The 19,244-nt window shown below is 46.4% G+C and overlaps 1 protein-coding gene across 1 annotated transcript in view; it reads right to left on the bottom strand.

The window, feature by feature from the left end:
- Nucleotides 1-19,244, bottom strand: part of LOC144767997 (alpha-2-macroglobulin-like) — a 190,053-nt gene that overhangs the window by 22,713 nt on the left and 148,096 nt on the right. The window contains exons 27-31 of the mRNA XM_078651388.1: nt 18,684-18,758; nt 17,797-17,959; nt 16,214-16,443; nt 9,955-10,170; nt 7,424-7,548 (exon numbers count right to left, since the gene is read on the bottom strand). Of these exons, the coding sequence (XP_078507514.1) occupies nt 7,424-7,548; nt 9,955-10,170; nt 16,214-16,443; nt 17,797-17,959; nt 18,684-18,758 (809 nt within the window). The remainder of the gene's footprint in view (nt 1-7,423; nt 7,549-9,954; nt 10,171-16,213; nt 16,444-17,796; nt 17,960-18,683; nt 18,759-19,244) is intronic.

Below are 19,244 nucleotides of genomic sequence, written 5' to 3'. Positions count from 1 at the left end.
TTCAGAAAAGGGGGTGGTGATGAACAGAGTGCCTGAATTAAGCAGACCACTCTTACCCAGTCCAAAGATCAGGGCTTGATCCATCACCGTTTTTTAGCTCACTGCACCATCCCAGCTCAGAACTTGGCTGTATGCAAATTAGTCTGTTCCTGTCCCAGTGCATGATGGGAACAGGGCAAACCAAACTACCAAGCCAATTCTTATACTGGGAAGGAAACAAGCTTCCGGGGACCGGTTTCTGCCATTTCAGGCGTCGTCGGCCCGGCTTGCTTTAATCCTGATGGTGCAATGAGCAAGGGACTCACATCTGAGTATACCCTTCCACGCTTGTGGTGGACAAAATGATTCAGAAAAGGGGGTGGTGATGAACAGAGTGCCTGAATTAAGCAGACCACTCTTACCCAGTCCAAAGATCAGGGCTTGATCCATCACCGTTTTTTAGCTCACTGCACCATCCCAGCTCAGAACTTGGCTATATGCAAATTAGTCTGTTCCTGTCCCAATGCATGATGGGAACAGGGCAAACCAAACTACCAAGCCAATTCTTATACTGGGAAGGAAACAAGCTTCCGGGGACCGGTTTCTGTCATTTCAGGCGTCGTCGGCCCGGCTTGCTTGAATCCTGATGGTGCAATGAGCAAGGGACTCACATCTGAGTATACCCTTCCACGCTTATGGTGGACAAAATGATTCAGAAAAGGGGGTGGTGATGAACAGAGTGCCTGAATTAAGCAGACCACTCTTACCCAGTCCAAAGATCAGGGCTTGATCCATCACCGTTTTTTAGCTCACTGCACCATCCCAGCTCAGAACTTGGCTGTATGCAAATTAGTCTGTTCCTGTCCCAGTGCATGATGGGAACAGGGCAAACCAAACTACCAAGCCAATTCTTATACTGGGAAGGAAACAAGCTTCCGGGGACCGGTTTCTGCCATTTCAGGCGTCGTCGGCCCGGCTTGCTTTAATCCTGATGGTGCAATGAGCAAGGGACTCACATCTGAGTATACCCTTCCACGCTTGTGGTGGACAAAATGATTCAGAAAAGGGGGTGGTGATGAACAGAGTGCCTGAATTAAGCAGACCACTCTTACCCAGTCCAAAGATCAGGGCTTGATTCATCACCGTTTTTTAGCTCACTGCACCATCCCAGCTCAGAACTTGGCTATATGCAAATTAGTCTGTTCCTGCCCCAGTGCATGATGGGAACAGGGCAAACCAAACTACCAAGCCAATTCTTATACTGGGAAGGAAACAAGCTTCCGGGGACCGGTTTCTGCCATTTCAGGCGTCGTCGGCCCGGCTTGCTTGAATCCTGATGGTGCAATGAGCAAGGGACTCACATCTGAGTATACCCTTCCACGCTTATGGTGGACAAAATGATTCAGAAAAGGGGGTGGTGATGAACAGAGTGCCTGAATTAAGCAGACCACTCTTACCCAGTCCAAAGATCAGGGCTTGATCCATCACCGTTTTTTAGCTCACTGCACCATCCCAGCTCAGAAATTGGCTATATGTAAATTAGTCTGTTCCTGTCCCAGTGCATGATGGGAACAGGGCAAACCAAACTACCAAGCCAATTCTTTTACTGGGAAGGAAACAAGCTTCCGGGGACCGGTTTCTGCCATTTCAGGCGTCGTCGGCCCGGCTTGCTTGAATCCTGATGGTGCAATGAGCAAGGGACTCACATCTGAGTATACCCTTCCACGCTTATGGTGGACAAAATGATTCAGAAAAGGGGGTGGTGATGAACAGAGTGCCTGAATTAAGCAGACCACTCTTACCCAGTCCAAAGATCAGGGCTTGATCCATCACCGTTTTTTAGCTCACTGCACCATCCCAGCTCAGAACTTGGCTATATGCAAATTAGTCTGTTCCTGTCCCAGTGCATGATGGGAACAGGGCAAACCAAACTACCAAGCCAATTCTTATACTGGGAAGGAAACAAGCTTCCGGGGACCGGTTTCTGCCATTTCAGGCGTCGTCGGCCCGGCTTGCTTGAATCCTGATGGTGCAATGAGCAAGGGACTCACATCTGAGTATACCCTTCCACGCTTATGGTGGACAAAATGATTCAGAAACCTTTATGTTGAAGTCGCCTGCCAATATAATTTTCGGTGCCCAGGTAGCTAACTCCACATCTAAAAATTGAAAAATTTCGGGGTCATCCTCCGTTGAACCATAAACAGTTACGAGCGTTGTCCACTCCCCATCTATCAGACACTCAACCATGGTCTTACTCATGTAGACGAAAATTTGTTCTTACTCAGTTATGCGGTTTTAAACTATATATTGCAGTCAATTATTTACACGGGCCATATTATCAAGAAATGGCGATACATTATCGCCACTTTTTTCGGCAGGTTAACACCAGAATCTGGGTTTCTATGGGAATTCACAAGTACATATTATCAAGCCCATTATCGCCGCTTTAGCAGCAGTTTCGTGCCGATAAAAGCGACGATAATGTATCGCCTTTTCTTGATAATATGGCCCCCACATCCCTTCAAACTACCTACCATACCCTTTGTCTATGTTCTTCTTTACAGGACTTGAGAAACAAGTATTTTAGACCACTCTTTCGAGAAGCAGGCAGAAGCAGTTGTGGCTGCCAAAACACGAAGGTGGGGGTGCGGTAGAAGGATGTGCAGACAGTTTTGGAAAAATAATAATTTAAAATAAAGTACCTTTTCCCCTGCAGCTTCTGAATGCTACCAGCAGCCGGCTCCCACCTCAGATCTGTCCCAGAAGTCTCTCGGAAGGCAGAGGCTGCTCAACCAAGCCAGATGCTGCTCTGCTGGGAGAGCAGCAACTGTATTGGTCTGAGCAGCCTGCTCTGCTGCTCAGACGCTGTCTGTGAGCCTAAGACATTTCTACAATACGGCTGTGAACACAGCCGCGTTCACAGCAGGGTTGGAGAAATAGAAGTGTGCATGTATGTTTGGCCTGCCTAGGACAGCCGGCCAAACATACATGCGCACTTCTAAGTGCCACCACCTGCCTGTCGTGGCCCGGTCTGGCCCCACCCTCCACATTAGTCAAATCCAAAGACAAATACACTGATATTGCTTCATTATCATTTTATTTTTCCTTGACTGGCTCTGATGAGTGGGGCGATGCTCCTCCGCCATTATGGAGGAGCCGTCCCTGGGCAAAAGTGCACTCAAAGATGCAGCTATGCCCTGTTGTTCTTGGAGTTGCAACAAATTAATTGGGTGCATAATCACATTCTTTGACTGGTGGGAATATGTCTAAAGACCAAGCAGAAATTATTTACCCTATTTTAAAGTTTTACTTATGAATTCTTATCTAATGAATGATAAGACTTTATTATCATTAGTATCTATTTGGATGTTTCTTTTTACTAGTTATTGTATTGCATTTAATTTAAATTATGCAATAAACATTTACCTTCCTACCTATCATTCACAGCAACAGCTTTGAAGAACAGAGTTTGGTCTTTGGTCTTTTCTACCCCCTATGTTCCTCGGGCGCCCTTTGTTTTTAATTAAGACATTCTGTCCTCATGGGGCTGAATGTTGTAATAGCCTTACAGCATACAAGAGCCATAAAGTCGTCTCTGGCTTGTAATGGCCAGTATAGCCAGCTATTTCCGGCTATAAGGCTATATTAATGATGCGCTATTATGAAAATCTAGCAGCAAAATGTCATCTTCCATACTATCTCTAGTGTGGAGAAAACGTAGCTCATGAATTCTGTGGAGTTAGCATTTTCTTCAGAAATTGGAGGATTTTCCATTTCCACACCATTGTAATAAAGAATCTTAGAATGTACCTCTGGAGGAAGGAGTAAATGTCCAGATTTCTTTAATCTGCACCACCCATGTTGCATGTGACATGCTCCAACATGGACTTGTGTGGAGAAACCACCTGGAGGACCTCAAGCTTCATCAGTATCACTAGTCACATCGTCATACTATAAAGTTGAATCAGGACCATCTCTCAGGGCCTGAAACTGCAATCTAGAGCCAGGACCGTCTGCCAGATCCACAGGCAGCAAGGGGCACTCAATACCACCTGACAGGTCCACAGGCAGCAAGGGGCACTCAATACCACCTGACAGGTCCACAGGCAGCAAGGGGCACTCAATACCACCTGACAGGTCCACAGGCAGCAAGGGGCACTCAATACCACCTGACAGGTCCACAGGCAGCAAGGGGCACTCAATACCACCTGACAGGTCCACAGGCAGCACGGGGCACTCAATACCACCTGACAGGTCCACAGGCAGCACGGGGCACTCAATACCACCTGACAGGTCCACAGGCTGCAGGGGGCACTCAATACCACCTGACAGGTCCACAGGCAGCAAGGGGCACTCAATACCACCTGACAGGTCCACAGGCTGCAGGGGGCACTCAATACCACCTGACAGGTCCACAGGCTGCAGGGGGCACTCAATACCACCTGACAGGTCCACAGGCTGCAAGGGGCACTCAATACCACCTGACAGGTCCACAAGCAGCAAGGGGCACTCAATACCACCTGACAGGTCCACAAGCAGCAAGGGGCACTCAATACCACCTGACAGGTCCACAGGCTGCAAGGGGCACTCAATACCCCCTGACAGGTCCACAGGCTGCAAGGGGCACTCAATACCCCCTGACAGGTCCTCAGGCTGCAAGGGGCACTCAATACCCCCTGACAGGTCCACAGGCTGCAAGGGGCACTCAATACCCCCTGACAGGTTCACAGGTTGCAGGGGGCACTCAATACCCCCTGACAGATCCACAGGCTGCAGGGGGGCACTCAATACCACCCGACAGGTCCACAGGCTGCAGGGGGCACTCAATACCACCCTACAGGTCCACAGGCTGCAAGGGGCACTCAATACCACCTGACAGGTCCACAAGCAGCAAGGGGCACTCAATACCACCTGACAGGTCCACAAGCAGCAAGGGGCACTCAATACCACCCGACAGGTCCACAGGCTGCAAGGAGCACTCAATACCCCCTGACAGGTCCACAGGCTGCAAGGGGCACTCAATACCCCCTGACAGGTCCACAGGCTGCAAGGGGCACTCAATACCCCCTGACAGGCCCACAGGCTGCAAGGGGCACTCAATACCCCAGATCCACAGGCTGCAGGGGGCACTCAATACCACCCGACAGGTCCACAGGCGGCAGGGGGCACTCAATACCACCTGACAGGTCCACAGGCAGCAAGGGGCACTCAATACCACCTGACAGGTCCACAGGCTGCAGGGGGCACTCAATACCACCTGACAGGTCCACAGGCTGTAAGGGGCACTCAATACCACCTGACAGGTCCACAGGCTGCAAGGGGCACTCAATACCACCTGACAGGTCCACAAGCAGCAAGGGGCACTCAATACCACCTGACAGGTCCACAAGCAGCAAGGGGCACTCAATACCACCTGACAGGTCCACAGGCTGCAGGGGGCACTCAATACCAGCCGACAGGTCCACAGGCTGCAGGGGGCACTCAATACCACCCGACAGGTCCACAGGCTGCAGGGGGCACTCAATACCACCTGACAGGTCCACAGGCTGCAGGGGGCACTCAATACCACCCGACAGGTCCACAGGCTGCAGGGGGGCACTCAATACCACCCGACAGGTCCTCAGGCTGCAGGGGTCACTCAATACCACCCGACAGGTCCACATGCTGCAGGGGGCACTCAATACCACCTGACAGGTCCACAGGCTGCAGGGGGCACACAATACCACCTGACAGATCCACAGGCTGCAAGGGGCACACAATACCACCTGACAGATCCACAGGCTGCAGGGGGGCACTCAGTACCACCTGACAGATCCACAGGCTGCAGGGGGCACTCAATACCACCTGACAAGTCCACAGGCTGCAAGTTCCACTCAATACCACCTGACAGGTCCACAAGCTGCAGGGAGCACTCAATACCACCCGACAGGTCCACAGGCTGCAGGGGGCACTCAATACCACCAGACAGGTCCACAGGCTTCAGGGAGCACTCAATACCACCCGACAGGTCCACATGCTGCAGGGGGCACTCAATACCACCTGACAGGTCCACATGCTGCAGGGGGCACTCAATACCACCTGACAGGTCCACATGCTGCAGGGGGCACTCAATACCACCTGACAGGTCCACATGCTGCAGGGGGCACTCAATACCACCTGACAGGTCCACAGGCTGCAGGGGCCACTCAATACCACCTGTCAGATCCACAGGCTGCAAGGGGCACACAATACCACCTGACTGGTCCACAGGCTGCAGGAGGCACTCAATACCACCTGTCAGGTCCACAGGCTGCAGGGGGCACTCCATACCACCTGTCAGGTCCACAAGCTGCATCAGTATAACTTAGGTCTTCATGCTGTAAAGTGGAATCTGTATCACCAGGTAGTGCCTTAAACTGCAAACCGGATCCAATACCATGTCAGGTCCACAGGTTGAGAAGTGCACTCAATACTACCTGTGAGGCCCTTAATCTGCACCAAGGACTCAATAACACCAATCAGCTTTTCAATTAGCAAAGTGGACTCAACACAACCTGTAATCATTTTTAAGCTGCAAAGTGACTAAATATCATCTGTCAGGTCCTCAAACTGTACAGTGATCACAATGCCCTCTGTAAGAACTTTAAAATGTAAAATGGACTCTGTGCCACGTGTTAGGTCTACAGCCCACAAAGCGGACTCAGTGCCATCTGCCAGGTAGTTAGGCTGCTGGCTGGACTCAATGTCAACTATCAGATTGCAGTCTTCAAAATGAACTAAACACCACTTGGAACCTTATCAAACTGCAGAGTTGCCTCACTACCTCCTATCAGGTTTGCAGTGTGTAGGGTGGACTGAGTTCCACCTGTAAGCCTCTCGAAAGTGGCAAAGAGGACTCAATGCCATCTGTCAGCTTCTCAAACTGCAACCTGGACTTGATAATAAGTGTCACCTCCATCAACTGCAAAGAGTACTCAATAGTCCCAGGCAGATCCTCAATCTGCAGAGTGGACCCAATTTCGCTTGTCAGTGCCACAATCTGCCCAGTGGACTCAAAACCGCCTGCCAGATCCTCAAACTGCAAACTGGCTTCAATACCACATGTCCGGGCCACAGTCTGCAAAGTGGGCTCAGTGAATACCATCTTTCAGCTCCTCAAACCTCAAACTGGACTCAGTAGCACTTGTCTCCTGTACTGCATAGAGGGCTCAATACCACCAGTCAGATCCTCAAACTGCAAAGTGGACTCAATGACACCCATTAGGTACTCGAACTGAAAAGTGGACTCAAAGCTTGAAGCTCCATAGCACACTGAGTTTTGTTAGTAAATTGAGATAACCTTTAGGAAACTGCCCCTGACCTTGTGATGGCATTGAAATCCTTCAGAATGAGGACCACAGTCTGAGTGTTCCTGACTAGGTCAAATATTAACTTACCCTGAGACAAACCAACTCAAACTTACCTGACGTTCACATGGACTTCAAAGGTCTTCTGAGACTTCTGGTCACAGATATCAGGTACGGTCCAGACATGCAGATCAAATGGAGCGTCTCCCTTCGGATGAGGAACGTTGTATCGGAGGGTGGTCTGAAAGACAATTACAGAAACAAGCCATGTGTTCTTGACTCCTTTGAGACCATCAGCTCAAGGCAAAACTTTCCCTTGGTGGAGTTCTATTGTCTCTGGAATCCATCATCAGGGCACATGCATCTTTCTGACTGCCCAACTCCTTGAGAAGTAAAATATTGTCTCTTGTCCCTCCTTTCACTTATTCATTCCTTGTTTCCCACGGAGCTGAGAGTCCCACAGTAAAGCACACATTAACAAGTGCAAGCCTTAAACAAGTCAGCTTCACTTATTAAAAGAGCAGACTAAAAAGAGGAGAATTAATTTCCATGCTATTCAGCACCAATCTTCTTCTTCGAGACTTCTCCTTATACTGAACTTTTAAAATAATAATCTTCGCACAATTCTTACATCCTCATCTTTCCAAACTATACCCTTCTTCATCACAATCCTTTTCCCTTTATCCCTGGTTACCTCTTCAAACTCCCTATCACCCGTCTCTACCCTCACGTCAGTCTTCACAAACATCTGTCTTGTTCCCTGCTCCTTTCCGCCTTGCGACTCATTAATTCCCTCTTTCGCTTCAGGCAGCAGCACTCAGACATGCACCTCAAAAAGTGCATGAATAGACACTGCTAGATGCAAATTAGTAGGTTTTGGTGAAATCCACTCCATCTTTATGTCAATCATTGAGAGTATAGGACACACAATTGTTTTTGAAAGAGTGGCTACTTGTCTAACACTGTTCTGTGTAGGTGGGGTCATGATGAAAGTAAGAGCAAATGTGTGCATTCTAACCTAATCATAATCAAAAAACAGTTGTAAAAGGGTCCTAGGGGAGAGAAGTTTTTAAAGACCTATGAGCACCCTATCCCCCAATCTAGCTAATGAAAAAACAAACGGGGTACTAATGGTCTATAGGGGCTAATGAGATTGAAGAATGCTCAAAAATGTTGTGTGCTTGTATAAAGACTGCTAGGTGAAGACAAGAAAACCCATCAGCCCACCCATTGGCGGAGCTTCATCATTTGGGATTTGTATATATACTGGTATCCACCAAGTTCCTTGCTGCAGGAGATTGCAAGGAATATCCTGGATGAGGATACACCAGTGATGAAAAGCCAAGAGAATGTTGTAGAAAAGGGCTGTGGGAAAACAAAGTGTTGCAGTGCTCAAAAGAAATTTATATGGTGGTGATGTGATGTTAAAATTGACTATCACGGTGCCAAACAAGGAGCTTTATTAAGAGGGCCGACGTGATGGCAAAATTAAAAGCAGAGTGTTGATAGCATTGCAAAACAAATATTGCTATCCAATGGGCTATGTACTGGTCAACATGTTTCAGCCAATCATGGCTTTCTTCAGGACCTGTATTGATCACTACTGCAACTGTGAAAAAGTGAAAAAGTGAACTCAATTAACACAAATACCATGCTAAACAAAATATAACATACCATAAAGTGATTCTAAATGGTAAGCGTTGAAGTCATGGTTGGAGGGGATCTTCTCCCAAGTTCTTCTTGGGAGTAGCCTCACCTCACCTGGCACTCGCTCAGGAAAAAGAGGCCCCGCTCTGTCCGTCAGTACCTCCAACCCCTACTGAGCCGAGGGGTTGGGGGTACCGACGGACAGAGCGGGGCCTCTTTCTCCTGAGCGAGTGCCAGGTGAGGTGAGGCTACTCCCAAGCAGAACTTGGGAGAAGATCCCCTTCAACCATGACTTCAACGCTTACCATTTAGAATCTCTTCATGGTATGTTATATTTTGTTTAGCATGGTATTTGTGTTAATTGAGTTCACTTTTTCACAGTTGCAGTAGTGATCAATACAGGCCCTGAAGAAAGCCATGATTGGCTGAAACATGTTGACCAGTACATAGACCATTGGATAGCAATATTTGTTTGCAATGCTATCAACACTCTGCTTTTAATTTTGCCATCACGTTGGCCCTCTTAATAAAGCTCCTTGTTTGGCACCGTGATAGTCAATTTTAACATCACATCACCACCATATACATTTCTTTTGAGCACTGCAACACTTTGTTTTCCCACAGCCCTTTTCTACAACTTTCTCCTGGCTTTTCATCACTGGTGTATCCTCATCCAGGATATTCCTTGCAATCTCCTTCAGGAAGGTACTTGGTGAATACCAGTATATATACAAATCCCAAATGATGAAGCTCCGCCAATGGGTGGGCTGATGGGTTTTCTTGTCTTCACCTAGCAGTCTTTATACAAGCATACAACATTTTTTGAGCATTCTTCAATCTCATTAGCCCCTATAGACCATTAGTACCCCGTTTGCATTCTAACCTACCCTACCAAAGTGTCAACATTGTAGCAATGGGCATTGTTGTTCCAGGACTTTTACCCAGAGTGCCCAGGCTTGGTTTTGCTCTATTCCCTTTGCACACATGGGCAATGACTCACCTGAGTGTAGACGCAGCCATTTCCCTTCACCTCCACAGTATAGTCTCCGGGAACATGTAGAAGCTTGGCACGCTGGAGTAGGAGCCGGTTATCATCATCGACGTGGAACTGACTCTCGACTTTGGTTTCATGAGTTACTGTCACAGAAATGTCTCCATTCTTCACGTAGGTGACAGCGCCATAAGTTGCGAGAGCATGGAGAGCCACTACAGTGTCCTGAAGTGAACAGAGAATGTGGGAAAAGGTGGACAAGAAAGCAGTGATGAATACAACAATGTAATGGTTCATTCCTTTGTATAGATTATTTTTTGTTGGAGGTAGTAAAGTGAAATAGCTTCAATCAAAGGAGAGAGGGCTATCAATGCGTGGGAGTCCATAGTAAAGTCAGAGCACTACTCACTTGAGAGGTACAACAGCACAATGCCCATAACAACAATGGTTGAGATGTGTGCATCCCTCCTAAGGAACACAGACACACATTTCAATAATGGACTCAACATGCAATTGTTATATTTAAGGATAATGTGTGACCATCATTACCGCTGTACTGCAGCGAGCTAGTGAGGAGAATTTGAGGAGAACCACAATAAGTACTATGAGAAGTGAGAGAAGAGAGGATGTATTGGTAAAAAACTGAGCAGAGAAGAATTGAGAGCAGGAAGGAGAGAATGCAATAAGGTCTGACCAGTGTAGATCTCAGGGGAAATGGAAAAGAGTGGAGGCGAAAGAGAGTGCTAGAAAAGGATGAATAAAGGGGTATATACACATACAGATACCCTCTACTCTATGCTAGGAGCACCCAATATTCAGTAGCACAGAGCGGCTATATACTTTATCTACATATATTTATACTGAATGTGTAGATCACAGAAATCCATGGGTACGCAAAAGCAATAAGGGTACAGTAGGTACGGAACAGCCTCCAAAGAAGAAAGCATCCTCATAGGCAATGGACGGTTACAAGAAGCAGGTGTTATCTATTTTGAGTTTCTAAATAAATTATTTTCTAATGTGAAATTAACTCAGCCTCATCTGAAGGCCAATACATTACTATTCTAGATAGGCATAAGGCGAATGCTATTCCTGTTCCACCCGGGGCCAGAACTTTCACCTCCATGGTGACAGGGATGTACTCTTGTTCACCCTGATCTATTCTGGGGATTGTGTTTTTAGCTTATTTTGGGAGTACTCTAGCTTCTAAGGGACTCCCGCATTATGAAATAAGCAGCATTGATAACCCTTACGGGATTAGCCCAAATAAGATACCCAAACAATGGTTCAACTGTACAGACGGGTGGGGCAAGAAAGGACATCCTTTTTTGCAGTGTCCTTCCCACTTTATCGGTTTAGTTCGGATGGCTTTTTGACTCTGTGCTCTATGACACTGTTAGATAGGGTCACAGCACCTGTGCTTTCTCCCTCTACAATGTAGTGTTCCACATCACTAGTTTATTTTATTTACAGGGAAGACAATGGTAGATATTGCAGAAATGCACCAGTGGTGTGGAAGATAAATGCATATGAGGCCTGCATTGTGTATTGATACCACCCACATTATACTCTGGCAGCAGGAAGGCTGGAGTATTCTAAACATGGGGCATGAGCTATGGATCTGGAAGGGGAATAGAATTGTTGCAACACAAATTACAGTTTTCAGAGTTCTTACTTTTGAAATAGACATGCCAAATAAGGATGTGAAGTAACAAAACAATTGATGCTTGGAAACTGCCTAGACTTTCTGCCTGTGCTCCTAGCAGGAGGCAAAACCAGATCCCCCATTGGCAGGAGGGAGGAAACATCATCCTTACACGGGGGTGGTGAGAAGAAAGGACAAATCTGCTGCTTGAAGAAGTCTAGAAATATCTAGGATGAGGAATTCTGGGAATTACTGAAAAAAGAAGAAGTCATTTTAGAGGAAAGTTATTAGGATTGGTTGTGGAAAATTCGTCCATCAGTGGCTAGGGCACAGAATAATAATAATAAAGGACATTTATAAAGGGCATAGCTACCTCAGCTGAGGTGTCCCATCGCTAAGGCAGAAGACATCAGAGCAATGCGACCGAGCTGCTAATCCCTAAGCTTGAAAAGCCAGGTTTTCAGTGACTTTCTGAACTCCAGCTCCGAGTACAGCATGCGTAGGTGGAGAGGCACGTCGTTCCACAGTTTGGTGTTTCCCACCACGAATTATCTACCCCCTAGCCTGGCTTTGGAAAAGCAAGGGACAGTGAGGTAACGTCTGTGGTTGGATCTCAAAAACCTCTCTTACTGGTAAGGGAGGAGTCACTTCCTTAGGTAGCTAGGACCCCTGCCTTGATAGACCCGGAATGCAATGGTAAGGGCCTTGAATTCAATTCTCTTGGAGACTGGGAGCCAATGGAGTTGTTTGAGATGTGGAGAGATACGATGGCAATCTGAAACGTTATGGACCAGCCTTGCAGCAGCGTTCTGTACTATTTGCAGCCTTCTGATCAGACATCTGGGCAAGCCCAGGTAAAGGCCATTGTCATAGTCAAGGTGAGGGTCTCCAGGGCATGCACAAAGTTTCTACGGCTTTCATCTGGTAGAAAGTCAAGAAGTTTTCTGATTGTTCTCATCTTTCGAAAACAGGCAGCCGAGACTTGACAGACTTGGGTCAATAGGGTCAGGTCTTTGTCCCATTTGACACCAAGGTTCTTGACCGAATCCTTAGGCACTGGTGAAGAGCTGAGTTCAATAGGCCATGAGAGGTCTGCGGGAGGGGGGGGAAGCTTGGTTAAAAAATAGAACCTCCGTTTTATCGGCGTTGAGATGTAAGAAGTTCCTGTTCATCCAGGTAGCAATGTTTTTGAGACAGTCTCTAAATGAATCCAAAGCGGACACCAATAGTTCGCTAAAAGAAAACAGCTGGGTGTCATCCTCGCTTCTAACATATTAGGCATCTAGCCTTCTTCCGATAATGAGGTAAGAGTATCTTGATGATTTTTTCATGAGCATCATGTATGTTACGAATGGCTACTGTGCATTAGGACTTACTTTAGCAGTATTTACACTTATGGATTTAAAATGTAATCATAGAATCATACAGCAAGACTCAGAAAGTGTTACATAGAGCACAATGCAGCACGCGTGAGACAGCCATCAAGCTTAAAATTCCTGGATTGGTGAAACATGAATTTTAAACAGTATTTTCCCATTTTAGCTATAGCCCTTAGGGGTTCCTGTGAGATCCAGCAATGCTTCAAGGTTAATTTAAATAATCTCAGCAAACTCTACCAGGTTTCAGCAAAGCATTATGGAAGGAGCCAAGGACAAGACCACATCCAGTATGGCTTTTGCACGATTCAATCCAGATTGTGGAGATGAGATTGGTTTGCCTCTGTTAATGTACTTTGCTCAGAACCATACAGCATACTTTACCTTGCAAGGAAGTACTCGTTTCTGCACTGCTAATAAAACAAGCATTTACAATGCAACGGTCTCGCCTTTGCAAAAGTTAGAGCTATTGGCATTGTAAATGACAATTTTTTTATTTATGTGTTGGTTTTTGAAAACAGATAAATAAATGGCATTGTCATTTACAATGCCAATAGCTTAATCTCTCGCAAATGCGAGACCTATTGCATTTGCATGCCCCCCCCCCCCCACACACACACACACATATAGATGTGGTGGATCTGGTGAATGTAGATGTGGTGGATGTGGTGGTGTTGGATGTGGTGGTGTTGGATGTGGTGGTGGTGTATGTGGTTGTGTTGGATGCGGTGGTGATGTTGGATGTGGTGGTGGTGGTGGATATGGTGGTTGTGGTGGATGTGGTGGTGGTGGATGTGGTGGTCGTGGATGTGGTGGTGCTGGATGTGGTGGTGGTGGATGTGGTGGTGGTGGATGTGGTGGTGGTGGATGTGGTGGTGGTGGATGTGGTGGTTGTGGATATGGTGGTGGATATGGTGGATGTGGTGGTGGTGGATGTGGTGGATGTGGTGGTGGTGGATGTGGCGGTGGAGGATGTGGTGGTGGTGGATGTGGTGGTGGAGGATGTGGTGGTGGAGGTGGATGTGGTGGCGGAGGTGGATGTGGTGGATGTGGCGGTGGTGGTGGATGTGGTGGTGGTGGTGGATGTGGTGGTGGTGGATATGGTGGTGGTGGATGTCGTGGTGGTGGATGTGGTGGTGGATGTGGTGCTAGTGGATGTGGTGGCTGATGTGGTGGTGGTGGATGTGGTGGATGTGGTGGTAGATGTGGTGGTGGATGTGGTGGTGATGGTGGATGTGGTGGTGGTGCTGGTGGTGGATGTGGTGGTGGTGGTGGAGGTTGTTGTGGTGGATGTGGTGGTGGTGGTGGGGCACACCATCTTCACAATCTGACACCATGCCCAATAACCTTGATAAAATGCTGTCAAGTTGTGTGTTGTGCTATGACTTTCCATCAAATGCTGCCAAAAGCCACAACACACCATTATCTTTGGTCAGATGCTTTTGAGGTATGCACCGAGGACATATCTTTTTATCCGATGCTGTTGAGGTGTTCCATGCGCCAGTATCTTTAATCGGGCACTTCGAAGAGTACATGTTGAGCATCACCTTCGATTGATTGCTGTAGAGGTGCATATTGTAGGGAGAAGGTCAGCGGCAGCAAAGAAACATCTAGAGAAGGCCTCAAGCCTTGACCCTAAACGTTTCTGGATTGGCTTCAATATACACGTTATGTTGGTTTACTTTTTCTGAGCTTTGGTGCTTCGATAAAGTTTGTGGGGACTTGCGTATCTGTATATATATATTTAAAAAATATATATAATTTCTAATTTCAGAACATCAATCTGGCACCGTTTTAAGTTCTGCATAGAGGGTGTTTTCTGAAAGTGGCGCTTGCTGCGCTCTGACACATCCAGCCATATTCCTGTCTGTCCCTGTGCCCTCGCCAGCCTCTGAAAGCTGCCGTTGTTTGCTTGGGGTGGGTGAGGGCCCTGCTTTGCCCCCTCCTGACCCGCATGGTGAATACCACTCTGGGGCGTGGCGACCCCTCTGCGGGCCGCCAAACAGCCGGTGTCATGGCGCGTAGGCAGCCGGCTGGAGGCACGCGAGGAGAATACCCAACAAGCCACAGTGCTGTCACGTGCCCGGCTTCTCTCTACTGGGGAGGGGGCAAGGCCGGGGAATCCGTCACACGTCTGTTTGATGTCTTTGCAGGGACATGGGGACTAGGGAACGTGTCCCACTTTTCTCCATAGAGACACTGGTGCTGGGGCAGTCGGTTACGCATCAGGCAGGTTCTGAAAAGACATGGTCAAAATTCTCCTTATCGGCACGATTGTTGTCCGTTTTGTGCTCCCTCGTCCTACATGTGCGCAGTGCTCGAACGCTGTGTATCCGGAAGAGCTGTTAACTAGGCATTGTTGCTGATTGTTATAGAAAGCGGACTGTTGGAGGACCTCCCCTATGGGTGCAGATGGCACCTCCATCTTGCCGTGGTGTGTTTTTAGGTTACCGGAAGCTATAGTGTTATGTGTTGGACGTGTCAGACACCCCGAGCATGTTTTAAACAAACTGGATAGTTCCCGTGATCAGTTGTTGTGATCCTAGCATACGTGAAAATCATTTGCGTGGTCTGCAGCGTACTTAGTGGAGTGTGGCGTAATGCATCTTTAACTAGTGGGATATCTGCCAGCAGGGATATGCGTCCCGAAAACTCAAAATAAAAACAATTGCTCGCCACTTTTTTTCTCTAAGCCCCGTCCTTTTGCGATTGGGGGGCGTGTTTTTTACTGAAAACGTCGCTGAGAGAAAGAAACGAAAAAAACCACGCCCCTCAATCCGAAACGGACGGGGCTTAGAGTGACGGACAAAGCTCTTCTCCAATGGCTGGCCGCCGTTTAGGAAGCCAGCCAATGGAGAAGAGCTAGCTCATTTACCTCCCTACGCTAGGAAACATAAGATCTCGCCAGCGAGACTGCACAAGCGAAGCCTACGCTAGCCGAGACCTAAAGAGATACAGCTGGAGCAGAGCAAATACTGAGCCCAGAGGCAAGAGAGCAATTTCAGTGAAATAGAAAATAGTCCTATCGGGCATTTCCCATTCATCACGGTTCAAATTCTGAAAGTTTACCCTCTCCAAATTGAAAGGTAGAGCAAATCCTTATATGCCCAGACACTCGATATACACTCACATGTAAACCAACTTTTCACATGTGGACACACACACACACACAATACACATCTATACACATACCAACACACAAAATCCCCACACTCTACAAAATCACCCACACCCATGCTCACCCTACCTGCGTCGAGCTGAAACCACCAGTGGGGTTCTGCTGCTTTGTGATCCACTGCACAATCTTTGCAGCCTTCGTAAGATCCTCCTGAGAAACGGGATGCTTGGCGAGGCGAGCCAACAGCACGTAGGATGTCATCTCAACCTCAGCAGAGGGCGCCCGTGGACGGAAGCGGAAATAGGGAAACGGCTCCTCTTCTTTGGTCTCTTGAGTGCGGTGCCAGTGGACAGATCCATCTTAAGGAGTTAAAAGAGAGCCGTCCATCAGAAGGTGTCTGTACACTGGTGAGGTGTCTTCAGAGGGGAGAAGGATGAGATCTACAGCACGATGCCTACAAATATAGCGTTTGGTCTCTGAGCTATTTCATTCAGTACACGCATGTAGTGGCTACACAGTTGTACATCCTTGTCACACTTTGAAGGGAACCCCAATCAGAATGTCCAAGTATTAGAGGTGCACAAGTCTGGACTTCCCCTTTATAAACCAAAGGGGACCCCTCCAGAGACAGAGAGAAGACAACAAATAACAAGAAATTAGATGTGTTTTCTTCAATCATATCTACAGTATGGCTACATTTTGTACATTAACACTATGTGCTGTGTCAACTGTTCATGTAGGTAAATCTTTTGTTTTATTCTCTACCATTCGAACTCAGTTTCCAAAATTAGACTTACTTATATTGACAAGAAAAAAGAAAAGTAATTGAAAAGAGAAACTTGCATATGAGTAATACCTGCTCTATAAGCAATCATAAATGAAACAGGTTAGTCAACACAAAGAACAGGAACATAAAAACATGACCCAAGAAATACCACGGTGAACAAAGTGGAAGATGGAAAAATAGAGAAATGGATGTAGTCCATAGATCAGGCAGTAAGAATTGGAATAAGAGCAAAAGAGTGAGAAAGAATCAAGATGGGAGAAGAATCAGAGGTAACTCCAGCTTATGGAGAAAAATAAAAAGATAGAGCAAAAGGAACAAAATCAATAGTTAGAACACTGACAGGAGATTAGCAAGATAGCTAGGAATCAGAGGAGACTTGTTGTGGAATTTATTTAGGTTACCATCATGAGCTGGTGCTTGATTCCAGGTGATATCACCTAGATCAAGGGATTTGGTAATAGCATGGCACGGTGTTGCTGGGGAATTAGGAGTTATCCTCTTGTAGAATCATATAGAAAGGGGACTACTAGCCTGGTTTCTGCATGTTTACCTACAATTTCGGGCATTTTTAGGACACATATCCCACTGCTTTTTACATGGAGTATGTGGCTAGAGTTAGTTCAATTACCATTTCAGAAGAAAAGTGGAATTTTTGACTGCAATGTGAATAACAACCAAATTAGAATGAAGGCTTCAGTCAGTAGGCAGGCAGGAGAACCAATGAAAAGATAGATGGAAAGAAGGTGTGAGCCATAAGAATGCCAAACAACCCAAAATATGAGTTTATAAGGGAGTGGTTTTAGTTCATGCGAGGATAATATTCTGAAAGATTCTACTCTTTTTTTTTTTTTAAACAGTTTTATTAATTTTTTTGCACACAGCATATACAATATCAGTTCTCACACCTGAAAGATTCTACTCTTACCCTTCTCAATTGCTTCCTTATCCAGGGACTCCAGCAGCTCTGTGCGTTTGTCGTCCTTGCCAGCCAGGCCAAAAGCGTACGCCATGAGTGCCTTGGTGTAGACATCATTTGATTCCTTGTAGGCCGTTTCAAGGCAGAACAAGGCGTTGCGGACAACGGGGTGCTGCAGAGAGGTATTAAAATGTAAGTGTCATGTTTAGCCACAGCCACAAGGTTTGAATACATGGGCTTTGTCTCAGAATACCAAGGTCTTAATGCACTTAAATGAAGGGAAATTAACAAAGGAAAGGTGAGGCTGAGGATGTTCCTAGGTTGCTAGAACAGAGGTGGAGTAAGAAAAGGAGAAGCACAGCAAGCTGATTTCTTCAAGGGTCTCACAGTCTTCTCTTTGAGACTTTTTGGAATGATGCTCACAGGCCTACACAAATAGAAAACAGCAGATATGCTGAGGGCATACAAACAGTTTAAAAAAACTGAGGCTTTGGAAGGGTACCAGGAGACATGTTTCAACATGGAGATCAGAGACTCACTGTTTATTCCAATACCACAGAGGATTATAATATATCTGGTGATCAGAAAACATTCTTTCCACATGGTTGGAACAACATGTCTCTTTTTAATGTTTTAGTTTAACTCCATAGGAGTTTCTTGGACATTAGGATGGATCCTGGAGACCCACCAGAGTTTATTATGATTTTAGTATTCTGTCCAAATCCCCAAGGCTTGTACGAGTCCTAAAGACCTCACCAACACTAGCATTGCTAAAAAGTCTCAATGTAATCTCTAACCGTGCAATAATACCTTTTGCATAGATAATCATATTTGGGAAGTGGATGTTTCTAAAACACAAATTTGAATAATGTGATTCAAACAAGCTCTGTACATACCGATGAAGGGAGCGGGTACTCCAGGAGAGCGATTGTGACGTATGCTGAAAGCGTGGTTTCATCATTCACACCACCCTGTGTGTAAGAGAATGCAAAGTAAGAATAAGCTAAAAACAGGAAGCAAAACATGGTGAAATCATATTTAGCCTTCTGTATCTTATCAGAGATGCAGACAGACAAGCAGAAACATTTCCTAAACAAGCATTTGCAATGCAATAGGTCTCGCATTAGGAAAGTTTGAGCTATTGGTATTGTAAATGGCAACGTTTTTATTTATGTTTCTTTTTTTTTAAAATAGCTAAATTAATAGCTTCGTCATTTACAATGCCAATAGTTATAACTTTCGCAAATGTGATACCTATAGCATTTGTAATGCAATATGTTTTGTATTTACAAACCGCGAGAGGACAAAAAAAGCTCCGGACCACCGCCTCCTCCCAGGCCTTCAAAAGGGACCTCAAAGTTCTCCTCCTCCAGAGACACCTCCAAAAGTAATTCACGTCCTCTTGCTATTTGTGAGGAAGACTTCCCACTACTGATAATTTCTACTTTCCATGACCA

Source organism: Lissotriton helveticus, chromosome 7 (assembly GCF_964261635.1).
Source record: "Lissotriton helveticus chromosome 7, aLisHel1.1, whole genome shotgun sequence".
Lineage (NCBI taxonomy): Eukaryota > Metazoa > Chordata > Amphibia > Caudata > Salamandridae > Lissotriton > Lissotriton helveticus.
The sequence above is the reverse complement of the archived record's forward strand: the minus strand, read 5'-3'. Positions and strand labels throughout refer to the sequence as shown.